Below are 18,434 nucleotides of genomic sequence, written 5' to 3' on the forward strand. Positions count from 1 at the left end.
TTTTTAAAGATTTATTTATTTATACATACAGAACTGGTGTCACATGGCACAGCAGACCTCTCCTGTCTCGCCCACTGCTCCCCTCAGCAGTATATTTCAGTGGATCTGCCTGTTCTGCTCCACACTCTGTCTCTGGTGAATCTTCTCACCCCTGATACTTCTGGCCTACACCCCAGCTCTTGTATGCATTAAAAAAATAAAAATAAAACCTGGAAATGGTAGTAGGAAGCCCAGAATAAGAAGGAAGGCCACCCCTCCTTTCTTTTACAGTCATGCAGTGGCATTTTCCAGAGGTTATGCTATGTGTAACATTTTCCTGGGTCTCAAGCAGGATTTAAGAAAACAGCACACATGATACATATTATAACATCAAAATTCTACTTTGCAGTTCTGAGGTTGACTGCTAACTCAGTATCACTCTTTACTTTGAGTTATTGTTCATTGTGTGGATGCCCATTTTCCCCATTTAGAGATAACTGAAAAGCTAATAAAAACCATGAAAATATAAATGGCAATGAGAGCTAGTACAAGGCACCCTGTGATTCTGTATCAGATAAGCTACTTCCTTTTAGGTGCTCTGTACATAAAAGGAGCTGTTAACTGTATGTTACATATATTATGTTCATTTTCATTTTGTTGCCTTTTCCTAGTTAAAGATGGAACAGTAGAGAAGAGGGTAGCTAATGGCTACCTAAAATGAGGTAAACTCTAAATGGGACCTTAAATTTTGTGATTCTGACTCTCCTGAAAATTACCTTACTGATGACAACTAATACCATAAACATTGAACTCAAAGGAAAAAAAAAAAATGAAGGTACTGAGTTCTGGTGTAAAGAGAGGGGTAATGATATGATTTTAGGTTCAATTTTAGGCTGAGATTTCAGAGGCCAATCTTTTCAAACTTTATTAAATGTTAAGAGTTGGGAGATTTGAAGAGAAATATAGACTTTACTTTAAAGGAGTTGACTGTTTAGCAAAGGCAAAGAGAAATGAAAACATATAAGGACTATAAAGTAAATTTCTATATTATATGTTCAGAGCAGGTGCAGGAAGAGAATTGGAAGCAACACTCACACTAAAACCTAACTAAAACTAATACAGGTCTATACTTCGTATTTTAAGCAATGAAAAAAGGAATATATCCTTAGTAATAATGCATAATATATTGCACACTTACCAAATTCCACTTAAATATCCTACTAACCCCCACAGTGTCCTCACTTATAGCACAGCTCTCTCTCCATCAACAGAGGAGGAAAAACAGATGAATTCACTTTTTCAAGGAGATAACTATCAACTCAAGAACTGAGATCCGAGTTAAGGTCTCTCTGAGTCCAGAGTCACAACTGCTTCTACTACAGCAATACTTCTCAAAGTACGATCCAGAGGCCACCCCTCCTCCCTCTCACAGTTGAAGTGGCGGTTTCCAGAGATTATGCTATATGTTGTATCAAAACAGTTTGCATGCAGAAGCAGAGAATCTCATAAGGTTTATTTGCCAACAAAACCAAACAAAAAACAAAAGAATTGCCAACAACAAAATAAAATGTTACTCTTCTCAAAAGTTTTTATATTTTGAAGACTGCAGCCACTTTTCATAAAAAGTTTATTTTACTTATGTCAAAATGTAGTGGGCTTACCAGTACTATTTCAGCTTTCTGAGATTAATGACACAAGACTAAGTTTAAAGTGAATAATGTATTGATCTGATAATTATATATAGAAAAATAATTTTCTTTTTGTGGGATTATTACGTTTAAATACATCAATGTGTCAGTTTTAGTCTTTAATACAGTAAGCATCTGTAAACATACATATATATATATATATAAATCTGATAAACTTTGATAAATATAACTCACACAAAGAAAGTATCTTCAGGGCCCTCCCTGGTGATATAAGGAATTAAAGCACACACAGCACAATGAAGCTATCCACAGCCCCTGCAGCTCAAGTTCTATCCCTGGCCAGGGAGCTGACCCACATGGCCCAGAAGACCTCTTCTGTCTCACCTGCTGTGCCCCTCAGCAGTGTATTTCAGATCTGCCTTTTCTGCTCCCCACCCTATTTCTGGTGAATCTTCTCACCTCCCTGCACCTCTGGCCTGTACCCCAGTTCCTATATGTATGCATGCATGCATGCATGCATAAACAAACAAATAGACAGATCTTTAAAAAGAAAAGAAAAGAAAATATTTTGGGGATCATTATTTTAGAGTGTAAAAAGGCCCTGAGATCAAGAAGTCTGAAAGTCAGGCTACCAGGTCTGTCACATAAGCCCTGCTGGGTGGAGATACAAGAAGCCTTGGGGGTTAGAGTGATGCCACCCCCTCAAGATCAATATCATCAATGATTAGCTTGAGTTCTGCCAAAAGTGAGTACTTAAAACTTCTGCCAATTATATGTGGGATTCTACTTTTAATGGTGACACTGCTGCCCCCAGCTTTGAACTGAACCATTAAAAATGCATTTGGGGCCCTCCCTGGTGGTGCAGAGGGTTAAAGCACAGCGCTAAGAAGCATGAGCTCGATCCCCGAATGCCCTGGAGGAGATCCACATGGCGCAGCAGATCTCTCCTGAACCACCCGCTGCTCCCCTCAGCAGTGTACTCTTCGATCTGCCTGTTCTGCTTCCCGCTCTGTCTCTGGTGAATCCTCTCACCCTCCGCATCTCTGGCCTATACCACAGTTCTGTATGAATAAATAAATAAATCTTAAAAAAAAAAAATGCATTTGGGGGCCCTCCCTGGTGGCGCAGCGGGTTAAAGCACAGCACTGAGAATCTAAAGCCACTTCCGCATGAGTTCGACTCCAGCCTGCCCCGGAGGTGACCACATGGTGTGGCTGACCTCTCCTGACCCGCCCGCTGCTCCCCTCAGCAGTGTACTTCCTCGATCTGCCTGTTCTGCCATCCTCTCTGTCTCTGGTGAATCCTTTCTCACCCTCCGCATCTCTGGCCTGTACCCCAGTTCTGTATGCATAAATAAATAAATCTTAAAAAAAAAATGCACTTGGGTACAGCAGCCCCCACATATAGTTTGCTTTAATTAGGCTATCACACCCATGGATTCAGTCTTTGAAGGACTCAAATCTTCACAGAAATGCCAGCTCTTGCAGACCAGAACCCCACAGTCTACTTGACAGAGAAACAGCCAGCCTACCTGATGGGAACAACAGCTTTCTTCTGTCCCAGGGGCAGCTGGTGCTCTGTGCTGTATGTAGCTCTCTTCTCATTCCCTGGTTAGCAATAAAATGCATGCTGTGTTATAACTGGGGAATGCCTCCAATCCAGATCAAGACTGCCAAGACTACCAGTTAAAAAAGTGACATGCTGCAACATGTGGCAGCTAATGTACAGAGGCTGTTGCTGAGATTGGCAAACCCAACTACTGCAGAACAAAAACATCATTTATAAGATTATTAGTAACACATGAAATCTGAGATGAGCCTGATAAAGTGTATTTAGTGCTTATTTTTAAAAATTTCCCCACATTCAGTCTGTAAGTTAAGTTTGTTATTGAACAGGTCTAGCATGGGAGTAGAGTGGTGAATGGAGAAGGTTCTTCAGGCAGAAGCACAGCTGCTCTGCAAGATGTAGCTCAAAGGAAGATGCTGGCGGTTACCATGACATTTTCTAGAAGAGGAATGGAGCTGGGATCAGATTGCCACAGGGGAGGTGCTTCGCATCCCTCCCTTTGAACAAAATGATGCAGGAGGCAATTAAAAGGAGACCAGAGCAAAAAAGGGAGACCTGTTAATTCCCTCCACTGGCAGCATCGATTAACATTTACTGTTTTGTTGTTGTTTTTTAAGGGTCAAGCTGTGTTGGGATTTGGGGACACAAAATCTAAAAATGAATGACATATGCTTTTTACCTGGGTGAAGGTCACAATCCATCTCGAAAAACTTATAAAGTATGACAAAGCACAACAGGTATTCCACTACAGTTACATACCAGGACTTTGGGAACGATGTGAAAAGAAGCTAGAGAAACATCATAAAAGGTTATGCCTCAGTTGAGGAGTCAAAACTATGGCCTGGAAAAAGGTGGCATGAGTAAAAGCTCAGGTTTGAAAGGACCTAGTGGTTTGGGTAGAATAGCCCCAGAATCTAGTGTGGAGTTTAAATTACAAGACATCTGGTATTCCATGAGCCTAGAACTATCCAAAGGTGTTCAGGAGTGAGTACCCAATTTAGAATCCCAAAATTTAAAAAGTTGAATAAACAGAAGTATTCAGCATCCATTTAAGATAATTTCTTATAAATCTGGGATTATGGAAAAATCCTAATGGGGCCTCCCTGGTGGTGCAAGGGGTTAAAGTGCAGCACTATGAAGCTATCCACAGCCACTACAGCAACAGTTTGATCCTTGGCCAGGGAGCTGACCCACATGGCACAATCCAATCTTGCCTGCTGCTCCCCTCAGCAGTGTATTTTGATCAATCCACCTGTTCTTTTGCCCACTCTGTCTCTGATTAATCCCCTCACCTCCTACCCTCTGGCCTATACCCATTCTTGTATGCATGAATGAATAAATATTTCTTAAAAATCCTAATCACTAGAAATCAAGATGTTAAAAATACAGAAAAAATGATTTTACCTATCATTTTAACATGCACACTACATTATAGGAACTAAGACTTAGAATCTTAATGCCAGGGTATAAAAGGCATTATTATTAATAATGGTTAATATAATAAGTACTTTCATAGTACTTATTACACTTTCTGAGGTAAGGATATTTATTTCCTTCTTAGCACTTACAACAAGGTGCTAAGACAAAATAGGAAGAAACTGAAACACAGCAGGTTGTTGCATAATATATATAGTTCAACATTTCATTATAATGTTGATTAAAAAAGTAATCCCAGTAAACTTAGAAAAAAAAGACAAGATGTTATTTAAGATCTGGCTTCATGACATTTTGTTTTCACTTAATAGCTCCAAGAACCTATCAACATCAATGACTTACTCTGTACACCAGATCTAGCATCCTCCAACACAGGGGAATATATCACTCCTGCTCTAGTACAAGAGTTGTTAACTACAGAGAGTCAGATATTTAGCACAAAGCAGCCATAGACTATACGTACATGAATGAGAGTAGCCTATTTTGACCCCAAAGCCTTAGTTTGGTGACCTCTGATTTAGAAGTACGGAGGTCTTTAAAGATGACAAAGGTACCATGGAGCCTACCATTGGCAACCTCCCTTGGTTTTGAGGCACTGACTTTAATTTAAGATCTTAAGAGTGAAGAGGAAACAGCCAGAAGAAGAGCTGGCATGGGGAAGAGAGTGGTGATGTTAGAGAAGAGCACTCCCAGCAAAAAGGCCAGGGAACTTTGTGGCAGGAACAGTAAGGGTTAATTTGACTGGGAAGAGAGAGGGGTTCATGATGAGTTGGAGGTGAAGTCCTAAGAATCTCTGCAGGACAAGTTAAGGATTTTGAACTCTATCCTAAAGGTGCTGGGAAGCCATGACCACTGCAGGGTTTTAAACATGGAATTGACTTTATTTACCTGCTAATTAAATAAATATTGAATAAGGGCCTACTACATGCTGGGCAATTATGAACAAAGTCCTTGCTCTAGGATACACAAATCCTGGTGCAGGAGACAGGCCATAAACAAAACAAACCTTGCTATAAGTGCTAAAAAGGAAATAAACATCCTCACCTCTCAGGGAGTGAGTTTAGACTGACAAGTCAAGAATGGACTGGTATGCAGATAGGTAGGATGTGGCACGCAGAACATAGGGAGAAGTTGCTGAGGGGAAAGGTAGGTAAAAATTTGGCACATGGTAGTTGATGTCCTAAAGTCGGTGTGACAAGAGAGTGAAGGTCGCAGAATGTGAGAGACGAAAGGTCTGTTCAAATGGGCTACAAATGCCATAGAAAGTCACTAGTGCATTTAAGGAAGTCAAGCAATATAGTCTGACCTGACTGATCTGTCTATATGGAAAACAGACAGGAGGAGAATCTGACTGGAAGCAGGGAAAACAGAGGATACTACTGCAGTAGCCTAGGCCAAAGGTAGTGGAGGCTCAGGACAGGGGGAAGCAGTGGAGATTGAGATAAGAGTTCTAAAATATATTTGAGGTAGAAGTGATACAACTTACTGAAAGACTTGGGGGAGGGGTAGTTGGTAATGGAGAACACTACAAGATGATTCCCAGAGGTCTGACTTTGATAACCATGTTGATGACAGTATCAGTTAGTAAGATGGGGAATACCAGATTTGGATGATGGGAAAACCAAAAATCTGTTATTTGGCTTTAGGGTGTCTAACACATCCAAAAGAAGCTACTGAACAAGTAGCTGTTTGATTCTGGAACACAGATGAGAGAAGGCTGGGCTATGAATTTAAATTTGGGAGTTGACCACTTATTAATGGTATTTTAAAGCCACAGGATTGGATCACTTAAAAGAAACATGCAGAAAAACAAGCTTTACATTTAGCTGAAGGTAGAGAGCAGAATACTAGAAAGGTAACTGAGGAACAGAAATATGAAGAAAATCCAGAAGATGCCAATGAAGTGAAAAGAGGGTTTCAAAGGAAGGAGTAAACTGTTAAATATTTCAGAGGCTGAGGAAGATAAGAACAAAGTATCCACAGTATTTGGCAAGATAAAGTCACTGGTGACTTGACAAAAACATTATCAAAGGAGTGATCAGAAGAGATGCCAAACTGGTGAAGGCTAAAGATGAATCAAAATAGAGAAAGCTGAGTTGGCACAAGTAGAAGTCTGACTACAAAAGAAAATGTTTTAAAAAGCAAGACCTAAGGAAGGGGGACTTGGAGGATACCAGAATATAATTTGCATGTTGATGGGAATTTATATATATACTTTTAAAATTTATTTATTTAAGAACTGGGGTACAGGCCAGAGGTGCAGGAATGAGGGTGAGAGGATTCACCAGAGACAGAGTGGGGAGTAGAACAGGCAGATCCACTGAAATACGCTGCTGAGGGGACTAGTGGGGACACAGGAGAGGTCTGCTGTGCCATGTGGGTGACCTCCGTGGCCAGGGATGGAACTCGTGTTGCATCACTTCACAGTGCTGTACTTTAACACTAGGGAGGGTCCAAGAATACATTTATAAGGAGGCTAAATAGGATTTGGTGATTGACTTTACTGGGAAACAATGGAGACAAAGAATCTAAGGATTATACACAGGATTCCAACTGTGTATAATCTTACCAAAAACAACAACAGGAGCAAATTTGTCTCCAAACATCATGTTTCCACCAGGCTAGGTAAGCTTCCTTCATGGGAAGGTCTGCTGAGTGAGAACTGTAAAATGTCAAGAGCCTCTTTAGGCTCACCATTTCCTGATGTGGTTAATCTCTTGAAGAGGTTCAAACCTTTTAGGGAGTAACAACACCAAACTAATCTAATCTAGTAATTACACAAAGCGGCTGAGTAAAAATGGACTTAAACTGGCTAAAGAGATGTAAGTCATACAAAAGGACTCCGAATTCAAAGTTGATGGAACAACAATCACACTTTTGTAAACAATACACTGGTAACTTAAAAAATGTTTAAACTTTAAGGTAAACAATGTAACTAAGTTTTTTTTTTTTCAGAAGAAATCAAATTCAGTATTGCTTATATTCTCCGAGTTCATTAATAGCATAGGTGTAACTTAACGTTTCCTTGCAACTTTTCATATTACAGTGAATTTCCATGGATATATTTTCAGAGTGCTTAGGCCTCCTCATAGAGAAAAATAACTATCAGTCCTTGCAACAACCCAGGGAAATGAAGAGTTCCAATTAACTCAGGGGAGTGCTAGAAAAGGCAGAAATTTTAAGAATATAATTTTGACTTTATAACCTATTCAATGTTTGTGGAAGGCGTTTGATGGATATGGCAACCTACAGAAAGTTCTAATTTGACAATATGGGAAAAGGTGCAATTTGGCATAGTCCTCTAGCCTCAAGGGAGAGCTACTGAAAGTTTCACAGGTCTCACATCCCCACAACAAATAACTCGATCAACTGATCCCGACTCAGAAGCCCTAAGTCCTTTCCACTCGCGTGGCCCAGTTTCAGGACCTGCGAGGACCGGATCCTAGAAAGCCTGCTGATACAATATGACGCCCAATTCACTGGCTCCGGGTGCCAGGTTTGGGAAACACCTTTAATCTCTGAGCAACTACCCCGCTTTCCTCCTCCCTCACAGAACAGGGAAGGACGCCCCCCCCTTCTTCCCGCATACTGCTCCCCAGTGCCTAGTCCCCTAAGGGACCAGGCCCTTGGAGCCCGATCCCCCACCCGACCCATTCGAAGAACACGCTCCCCAGTCTGAACTTTACCTGCCTGAACCCAGTCGCTTCTCCGGTTGCTCTAAGCCCCCACCGAGGAAAATGGAGTCGCCGAACCGAGACTGGGAAAGGGTAGTACGGACCCACCGCACGGTCCCTCCGCCGCCAGGGCCGCCGCTGCTGCGTCAAACGTGCTACGTCACTTCCGGCTCCCTGTCACCGGGAGTGGGCGGATCACTTTTTTGCTCTTTGCCTACCCAGCCCTCGGGGTTTTGTCCGGGCGAACGGTGGTGCGAAAAATGGCTGAAGCGGTTCGGAAGGCAGCCGTCAGAGTCCCGGGAACAGAGCGAAGGAATCGAAAGCAACCCGGGTAGTCGGTTCCTCAGGCCGCTCTAGCCGAAGGGACCATAAAGACCAGACTAGGACTTCTTCATTTCCTCATCTCTGTGGTTCCGCTTGTAGTTTCCGTTTCCGGGGAGGGGCCGCGTTCTCCGCGACGATTAGGTAGGGGCTCGGCGAAGCTGCCGCGATGGCTGTGGTACCGTTACTGTTGTTCGGGGGTCTATGGAGTGTTGTAGGAGCCTCCAATGTGGCTGTGGTAACGTGCGGCTCTGTGGTGAAGCTACTCAATACGCGCCACAACGTGCGACTGCACTCACACGACGTGCGCTATGGGTCAGGTACTGCCACTCGAGTTCGGGTGGGCTGGGAAGGCCTGGAAGGCTCGAGAGAGGGCGGGGCCTGAGCAAAATGTGAGTGGTGTGAGTGATCTGAGTGGTGAGAGGCGGGGAGAAGTGCCAGGTTTACAGGTGGACCTCAGGTATCCTAAGTATAAGACCAGCTTCTGTCTGGCGAGCAGGCGCATTATATACGCGTTTTCATCCCACTTGTAATATTCCTGCGAGACAGATAGTAGTATTGCCACTTAACAGGCGAAGAAACAAACTTCAGAAATGAAGTACGTGCTTGAAGTTAGGAAATGACAGAGAGGGTTTTGATTCAGAACTGTCCAGGGACAAAGCTAACTGCTCTCAGCTTCTCCAGGCTGGCACTACCCAGTGCCTAATTCCTTTGGCCTTTCTTCATAGAAGCTGTTATCTTCTTGTAAAGAACTTAAACTAAGTACTTGCTGGAATTGAAGTGGAATCTGCTCAGAGCACTTAAAAGAAAAAGATTTATTTACTTATTCATACAGAACTGGGGTGCAGGCCAGAGGTGCAGGGGTAGTGAGAGGATTCACAAGAGACAGAGTGGGGAGCAGTACAGGCAGATCTACGAAGTACATTGCTGAGGGGAGCAGCTGGTGGGTTCAGGAGAGGTCTGCTATGTCATGTGGGTCACCTCCAAGGCGGGGATCAAACTCATGCTGCAGTGGCTTTAGCTTCTTAGTGCTGTGCTTTAACACTCTGCTCCACCAGGGAAGGCCCATCAGAGGACTTTTTAACGTGATTGTTAAAAATGCTTAGTTTGTGGGTTCAGTCATTCAGCATAGATTTAATGAGCTCCTGCCGCACACTTAATCTTAGAAGTTAATGGTAGTGAGCTAGTCAGCAAGTTGCAACAAAACAAGAACAGACCAAGAAAAACAAACAAAAATTCAGCTAGTGAATTGTGAGAGGCATCTACGATGACTGCTAGGTTTCTGTCTTGGATGGTTGATGCTCTGTTAGCTAAGAGAAGGTGTTCATTTAGATGGGGCTGGTCTCTGGTTGCTGATTTCCAAACCTTTCTGACCACAATTAGACAAGGAAAGAAACTGAGTTGTCATTGCTGGGATGGCCTAATTATCGTAGCAGTCATCCAGTGAACATCTATGTCCTAGGCTTAATACTTTTTAATTTAACCTAGCTTCCTACTTTGAATCTACTAAATCATAATATGGGTGGAGAGATGCCTGCCAGTAAGAATCTGCAGGTTTAAATAGTTCTTCAGATGTTCCTGATGGACAGCAGATTTGAGATATAAGGTTTATTCTGAACGCAGAAGAAAGCTCTGTACTGAGCCTGAGACACAGAGTTAAGTACAGCAACGTTATAAGGTTGAAGATGGGAGAAGAGTAAATGAGATTGCCCTGGCTGAATTGTAGTTTCAACCTCTGTCAATTTGCATCACTTGAAAAACTTGTTAAAAATACATGCTCTGGGCCTCCCTGGTGACACAAGGGGTTAAGTCTCAGTGCTATGAAGCAGCCACTGCAGCACAGAGTTTGATCCACATGGCATAGTGGCTGTCTCGGCTGCCACTCCCTTCAGCAGTGTATTTCAGTCAATCCACCTGTTCTACTCCCTTCGCTGTCTCTGGGGAATCCTCTTACCTCCATCCCCCACATCTCTGGCCTATACCCTGGCTCTTGTATGCATAAATAAAAAAGTCTTTATATATGCATGTGTACACATACACACAAAAGACTATATATATGTGTACACACACGCATGTGCTTTATCCTGACCTTAACAACTAAGACCAGGGCTAGAACTCTGTGTAATTCTAAAGTTTAAGGATGGGGGAGAAAGTAGAGGGTTGATTAGAAATTTAAAAAGTGTAGAACGAGATTTAGTGAGGCATAATAATAAGGATCAAGGGAATTACAAGGCAGTAACCAGAAGTAAGGAGAGTTAGCTTACTTTTCTTCTTTTTCTTTTCAAGCTGTAACAGCATTATGAGCTGAATGGAAGAAACAATAGAAAGAAGCTAATAGTTTAGTTACAGACATTCATCCACATGACACAGTACAAGGGTGGTAAAAGGGCTCAGTGGTAAAAGGGAAGTTTGGTCAAAAGATTGGTTAGGCAGGACCAAGGGACTGAAGGCAAAGCTAGCAGAAACAAGGGAGAGAATCCAAGGGAAGTATCTGGAAAATATGGAATGCCTTCAAAGAATTGGGTAATGGTCTTTTGGGGATAACTTGACCGAATAAAGCTTTGTGGAAGCCCATGGTAGGGTAGTTAGAGTATGCATCCTAGAGTGGGCTGCCTTTGTTCAATACATAGTACTGTTATTTGGGTCTGTGTTGCCTTGGGCATTCTATTCAGGCTTTCTAACACTGCAGTATAAATTGAGTGTTATAATATCTACCTCAGAGAATAGATATATGCGTCAAATAAGAATGTTGAGGCGAATTATCTGTGTATTTTCCTTATTTTTTAAGTCATGCTACATGTTTAACATAGCACTTTTTAACCTGCCAAGATAATCCACTTAAGGCAGTACTAACTAAATTTGTGTGACTTAAGAATGATTTTATGTTATATTGATAGGTCACTTAAGGAATTTGGAAGTTGCTAATCACTGCTTGGATTAAAGTTGACAGCAAAAATGTCCCATATGAAAGTTGATAAAATTTTGACTAATACATAGTAAACATTAAATAATATTACAAATATGTTAGAATTTTATCGTATATTATACTTGACATAATGGGGGCTATGTAGGCTGATGTATATACAGGTAAATACTGCTTATGCTTCAAAAAATCTGATGTTCGTTTATTTAGAGCCTTTTTTTTTTTTTTTAAAGATTTCATTTATTCATACAGAACTGGGGTACAGGCCAGAGGTATAGGGGCAGTAAGAGGATTCATCAGAGACAGAGTGGGGAGCAGAGCAGGCTGACTGATGAAGTACTGCTGAGGGGAGCAGCTGGCGGGTCAGGAGAGGTCTGCTGCACCATGTGGGTCACCCCAGGGCAGGTGGGGATCGAGCTCATGCAGAAGTTTCTTTAGCTTCTTAGTGCTGTGTTTTAACCCACTGTGCCACCAGGGAGGGCCCATATTTAGAGCCTTTTAATGCAAGTTGTTGAAATATTCAGATATTTTGTGTGCCTTATTATAGTTTATTATACAGTTAACTAATAATTAAAAATACATTTAGTTTTTATGTGGTAGAAGGAAAATATTAGCAAACATAGGGCTTTCTTCTTACCCTACCAGATGTATTTTATGACACAGGGTACATTAGTGGCCATAAAAAAAGGAGAGGAATCAGATTGAATTAACCCTCTTTTTTTTTTTTTTTTTTTGATTTTTATAAATATTTTTAAGCTATATTTAATGAGGAAGCATTGGTTTGCAAAACTGTATGAATATTAGCAAACATAGGGCTTTCTTCTTACCCTACCAGATGTATTTTATGACACAGGGTACATTAGTGGCCATAAAAAAAGGAGAGGAATCAGATTGAATTAACCCTCTTTTTTTTTTTTTTTTTTTTAATGATTGCAGGTAGTGGGCAACAATCAGTGACAGGTGTAACCTCTGTGGATGACAGCAACAGCTACTGGAGGATACGGGGGAAGACTGCCACAGTATGTGAGAGGGGAACCCCTATCAAATGTGGCCAGCCCATCAGGCTCACACATGTCAATACTGGCCGAAATCTCCATAGTCACCACTTTACCTCACCTCTTTCTGGAAACCAGGTGAAGTGACATCCTGTGGGTCATTGTTGCTCTGTGCATTACTTGGTTGAGTCATTGTGTGCTATCTTGATTCCTAGTCCTTTCTTTTCCAGGTATACAGATTCACTTTTGTGCAGACCTGCCTAGAGAAATTACTTTTTCTCTGAAGTGTTAAGGAAATTGTTTCTGGTCAAGATGGAGATCAAGGCCATTTCATATTTGGATCAAGTCATGAGGAAAAAGGATACAATAGATATATGTTGGCATAACATATTATACTGATAAATCTTGCAACAAATTAACCCAGTGTTTAAAAAAAAAAAAAAAGCATTTTTTAGCCACATTAGAAAATGAACAAAGTGCCACCTTTAAACCTTGAGTTTTCAGGAGATGTGACTGTTTTCTGGGGGTAGCCCCAGGTTGCATACAGTTTTTCCTATTAAGATCTTTAAGTTAGTGTGGTAAATTTGCTACAATTAATAAAGTATTATTGATAAATTATTATCAGCTGAAGTTCATAGTTCATTCTGATTTCTAATTACTCTTACCTGCTTCAGGATCCCTTCTGGGGAACCATATTACATTTAGTTGTCATGTCTCCATTGCCCTTCTCTGGCAGTGATTTCTCAGATTCTCCTTGTTTTTGGATGATCTTGATAGTCTTGAGAATGTTGGTCAGGTATATTATGGGATGCACCTCTATTGGAATTTGGTATTTTCCTCAAGATTAGATTGGATTGGGGTGAAATGTCATCGTCATTACATTGAATCAAGTATACGTACTACTGGGACCTACCTGGTGGTGCAAGGGGTTAAAGCACAGCACTATGATGCTATCCACAGCCACCCCACCACAAGTTAGATCCCTGGCCAGCGAGGCAGACCTCTTCTGTCTCGCCCACTGTTCCCCTCAGCAGTGTATTTCAGGCACTCTGCCTGTTCTGTTCCCCACTGTCTCTTGGTTATCCTCTTCTTCCTCCTACCTATGGCCTGTACCCCGGTTCTTGTATATATAAATAAATCAGTTAAAAAAGAAAAAGTGTACATACTACCTATATGATTTGTTCTGGTTGATGTTGATGACCTGGCTGAAGTAATGCTTAACAGGATTCTCCTATAAAGTTACTTTGTTTTTCACCTTTCAACACTGTTCTCTTTGGAAGGAAGTCACTGCACAGCTCCCCCTTCTTTAGGATAGAGTATTAAAAATACTTTAGTAAAAATACTGCATAGGAGATTTGTCTTTTCTCTATTCAGTCATTTATTTATATAGTTATGGATTCATGAATATTTACTTTCTACTTGTAATCTGATACCACTGTCCTGACTTTGATGTACAAATTATTGTAACTTTGGATGTGGGAGCCCTTTTAGTTGTCTCCTGTGTCTATTTAACATAGTCCTGTCATTGATACGGAACACTTCCTTACTTTCTGACACTAATAACTTCCAACTTTATTTTATATGTGTTTTGCCTTAGTTTTAGAATGAGCTATTTTTTCAAGGAGCCCTGCTTTTATTGGAGAGACATATTGGAAACCAAGATCTGGACCCTACCTGAGCTTGTTACTATTGGGATGTGGTTTCTTTTAGGCTCTCTCACCTAACAAAGCAAAGGAATAAATGTGTATATACTAACATATGTATTTATACACCATACCTATAAATGTTTATATGTATAACCATCGGTGTCTATAAACATGAGTTTTTAACTGATGTTTCCAACTATAAGCCTTTGCCACATAACTTATTCTAGCTTCCTGTGAGCTTATTTGTAAATTCCCACAGTTAACACTGAGCTATTTAGCTCCTAGCACTGTCATCCATTTACTTAATTCGGTTTTGGTATGCAAGTATAGTAGTATCACATTGTTGACCTTTACCCTTATGTGTAGTGCATTTTTTCTTTATTCATACTCCTTTTCCAAATGACTGATTTTCATCATCTAAAATTAAAGTGATAAATTTGTAAATTACATTTTTCTGAAATAATCAGTAATTTTGTTATTGTAATAAAAACTTTGAATATTTGGCCTCAAGGGGAATAGGATCTGAGGAAGAATTGACGGTACACTGGTGTATTTTGCATAATTAATACTTGTTATTTCACTTAACTCTCACAATTAGTCTATAAAGTGATCTTTCTATCATTTTATTATTTTTTTAAACATTTTTAAAAAAATATTTATTCATACAGAACTGGGGTACAGGCCAGAGATGCGGAGGGTGAGAGGATTCACCAGAGACAGAGTGGGGAGCAGATCAATGAAGTACACTGCTGAGGGGAGCAGTGGGTGGGTCAGGAGAGGTCTGCCACGCCATGTGGATCTCCTCCGGGGCAGGCGGGGATCGAACTCATGCAGAAGTGGCTTAAGCTTCTTAGTGCAGTGCTTTAACCCGCTGCGCCACCAGGGAGGGCCCTCATTTTATTATTTTTTAAGATTTGATTAAGTTTTACATGGAAGAACTGGGGTGAGAGCGTGAGAAGATTCATCAGAGACAGAGTGGGAAGCAGAACAGGTGGATCACTGAAATTCCTACTAATGAAGGGAGCAGCGGGCAAGATAGGAGGGATCTGTTGTGCAGTGTGGGCCAGTTCCCTGGCTGGGGAGCAAACCTTTGTTGCAGTGGCTACAGATAGCTTCATAGTGCTGAGACTTAACCCCTTGCACCAGCAACGAGACCCCTATTTTCACCATTTTATAGGGAAGAAAAAGAAGACTTGAGATACAAGAAGGGATTGAGCTGAGATTAAAGGTCTGCTGTCTTCAGAGCTTATCTCCTTTCCAACTTGTGTTTTTTATCACTTATTTATTAGGTGCAATATTTTCATTGACTGATTAATCCTTGAGTATTAAGAGTCATTGCTATCACTCTTGTAAAGGGAAGAGTCAGGAAATAAAGTCAAATAACAAGAGTTATAAAGTATTTGACAATTAAAGTAAAACACAGAAGTCAATATAGGCTTATTTGTAAAATAAGTGTCTGGACCACAATCTTCTGGCAGCTAATTTCATGTCCTTTTCATCTTTTTACACAGTATATTTTTTTCCCACAGTATATATTTTTTCCAAACAACACTGGAAAAATCTTATTTTTCACTTTTATATAACCATATTCTTCCCATTTCCTCTTTTCCCTTTCCAAGTCTATGTCAGCCATACTAATGTTGCTATCATTTGTGTATTCCAGGAAGTGAGTGCTTTTGGTGAGGAAGGAGAAGGTGATTATCTGGATGACTGGACAGTGCTCTGTAATGGGCCCTACTGGGTTAGGGATGGTGAAGTGCGGTTCAAGCATTCCTCCACAGATGTTCTGCTGTCTGTCACGGGAGAACAATACGGTCGACCCATCAATGGGCAAAAAGAGGTGCATGGTATGGCCCAGCCAAGCCAGAACAACTACTGGAAAGCTATGGAAGGCATCTTCATGAAGCCTAGTGAATTGTTGAAAGAAGCCCACCACACAGAGCTATGAGTCTGGAGGCTGTGAGCCACTGTCACCATACAGTGTTCATAGACTTCTGCTGCTCCTTCATGCTGGGGTCCCTGCCACAGCTTTCTTGGGAAGTGGCTATGTCATCACTGAGATGAAGATGCATGGCAGAAAACTGGCTGTGTTTGGAAGCTTCAGCTCTTCACACTTGAATTGATTGGTCTTCCCGCCTTGGGTTAGTTTTTTCTGAGTACAGATTGTCTTTCCAGACATGGGTCAGTTTTTTGCTGATAAAGGAGCAGCTGCTTTTTATTCATATTGATTAAACAGAAACTGAGGGAGACATCCCTTCTAAAACAGGAATATTTTTATGTCTTGGAAGCTTGACATCATTGATTACTGATGTGTGACTTTTCCCCAATTTTTTCCCCCTACAAAATGATAAAGAATTTAATTGCTGGTCATCGTGTTGTTATTTATTAGGTGCAATATTTTCATAGACTGATTAATCCTTGAGTACTAAGAGTCGTTGCTATCACTCTTTTGAGATACTGGACACCTTTGGTATAGGTTCTTAAGATACATATATCTAACCTTTTCTCTTTGAGCCCTCAACACCCCAGTTTTACTAGATTTATGCCTAATTATGACCCTCAAAAGAATGTAACTTAATAAATAGCCAATGAAATGTTTCATTCTGTATCTGTTACTTAAGAGTTGAGAAGTTGTGGGGATAAAAAGAGGAATCAACATTTACTCCTGATACTAAATAGACACTAAATTATTGATCTTACCTCTGTTAATTTTCACAGATACAGGTAGTGTATTTACTGAAAAGTAACTGCTTGAATCCTGAGAACTAGTAAATAAAGATAAGTTCTCTTTATTTTGATAAATTAGGAATAGCTTTATAAAAAGGGTTAAAAAGCCTTTTTGATCATTCTGTTCCTCTTATTTCTTGCCATCTGCTGATGAATTGCAGCAAGTTCACGCCTGTATCTTTCAAACATGGTGGTAGTGACTAAGGTGCCTGCCATCTGCTGGAATGTCAGTGATTAGCAGACCTTTTTATTTTTAGAAACTTCCAGATACTACCCCCACTTTTTTGGGGGGGGTTAACATTGAACATATGAGGATATCAGCTTTGTGCTAGGACTCGACTAATGACATTAAAGACTTTGCTCTCTTTAACAAAGATTTGCCCAGTAAATCTGAGGCCATGAATTTCGATTTCCTTGATCTTTGGAGAGCTCTTTAGACAAAGGATAAAATCAACATTTCAGGCTATTGAGAAAGCCGAGAACAGGGAGGTAACATGGCAAAATGAGAGTCCACTAAATAAAACAGGACAAGATGAATAAGTACAGGGAGAGGTAGGTGTTGCAAGGTAACCTTGGGCTGGGTAGTTGTCAGCTGAGTTGCTATGATTTCTGTTAGTGTTCACAGACAGCATAACCCTGACCGGAAGCTGCAGATTACAAGGATAACCGCTAGGGAACTTGAGAGACAAATAGGACCTTGAAACATTGGGGGAGCCCTTGAGAAATGACTCAAAAGAAAACTAGATACTAAAGGAAACCTAGGGTTTCCTGGTACTTTATCAGAAAGAATGGCGAGTTTCCAATCGAAATCTTGAAGGATGCTATGGAGATTAGGATTTAAGAGCAAAAAGACATGAAATACTCTGTAATTATTTAAAATCCTCATAATTTCTGTAGCTTGTACTGGGTTAGTATCACACATTTGAGTTGGAAGCCCAAATCCCTTCACAGAAGGAACAGGCAAAATACAGTTGGCCTTGCAATTATCTATTTCATGTTTACTTCTCAGATAAACTGTTATCGAGGGCAAGAACAATACACTTCATGGCCCAATTTGTGCCATACACATAGTAGATACTAAAAACTTCAAGATAGTGTCCAGAATGGTTCCAACATAGTAGGTTAAGGTATACAATAAATGCAAAAATCCCAGCGTTTGTAGATTGGAATGAGGTGGGATTTTGGGGGGCCATTTAAATTGCAGCTTGGTTTTCTTAATTTTCAGACAAGTCGTTAAGGAGTAAGGTGGCCGAGTTTGTCCGAACCAGAGTAATAACCTCCGCTGTAACTACGTTCTTAAGTGGCCAAACTGATTCTCTAGCTCCCTCGGGGAAATATTTTGAGAGTGGAACTTTCCGTAGTCGAAACGTCAGGCAGGTCCACAGCAGCCAGGAAACAGGCTCGGACTCTGCACACTGCCAAACCCTAAGTTCCTCATTTCCGGGCGCCGAAAGGGTGCGCCTGGGGGCGGAGTGCTTGTGTCGGTCCGCGCGAGGTCCGTTCCCCCGGCCTCTCCATCC

At 41.0% G+C, this 18,434-nt stretch overlaps 2 protein-coding genes across 3 annotated transcripts in view; one reads left to right on the plus strand and one right to left on the minus strand.

Annotated features, from left to right (window-relative positions):
* Nucleotides 1-8,415, minus strand: part of SUPT6H (suppressor of Ty 6 homolog (S. cerevisiae)) — a 33,630-nt gene extending 25,215 nt beyond the window's left edge. The window contains exons 1-2 of one of the 2 annotated variants that reach the window (XM_012726309.1): nt 8,315-8,412; nt 3,160-3,235 (exon numbers count right to left, since the gene is read on the minus strand). The gene's annotated coding sequence lies outside the window, so the exon portion shown is untranslated. Of the gene's footprint in view, nt 1-3,159; nt 3,236-8,314 lie in introns of both variants that reach the window. The other variant, XM_004684858.2, reaches the window with a different exon arrangement.
* A 116-nt stretch (nt 8,416-8,531) lies between these two features.
* On the plus strand, nt 8,532-16,557 carry SDF2 (stromal cell-derived factor 2). The gene is made up of 3 exons (XM_004684859.2): nt 8,532-8,943; nt 12,483-12,679; nt 15,851-16,557. The coding sequence occupies exons 1-3, from the start codon at nt 8,793-8,795 to the stop codon at nt 16,133-16,135; spliced, it is 633 nt and encodes a 210-aa protein (XP_004684916.1). The 5' UTR covers nt 8,532-8,792; the 3' UTR covers nt 16,136-16,557.
* The last annotated feature ends 1,877 nt before the right edge of the window (nt 16,558-18,434 follow it).

This window comes from Condylura cristata, unplaced genomic scaffold (genome assembly GCF_000260355.1).
Source record: "Condylura cristata isolate star-nosed mole 26May11 unplaced genomic scaffold, ConCri1.0 scaffold00017, whole genome shotgun sequence".
Lineage (NCBI taxonomy): Eukaryota > Metazoa > Chordata > Mammalia > Eulipotyphla > Talpidae > Condylura > Condylura cristata.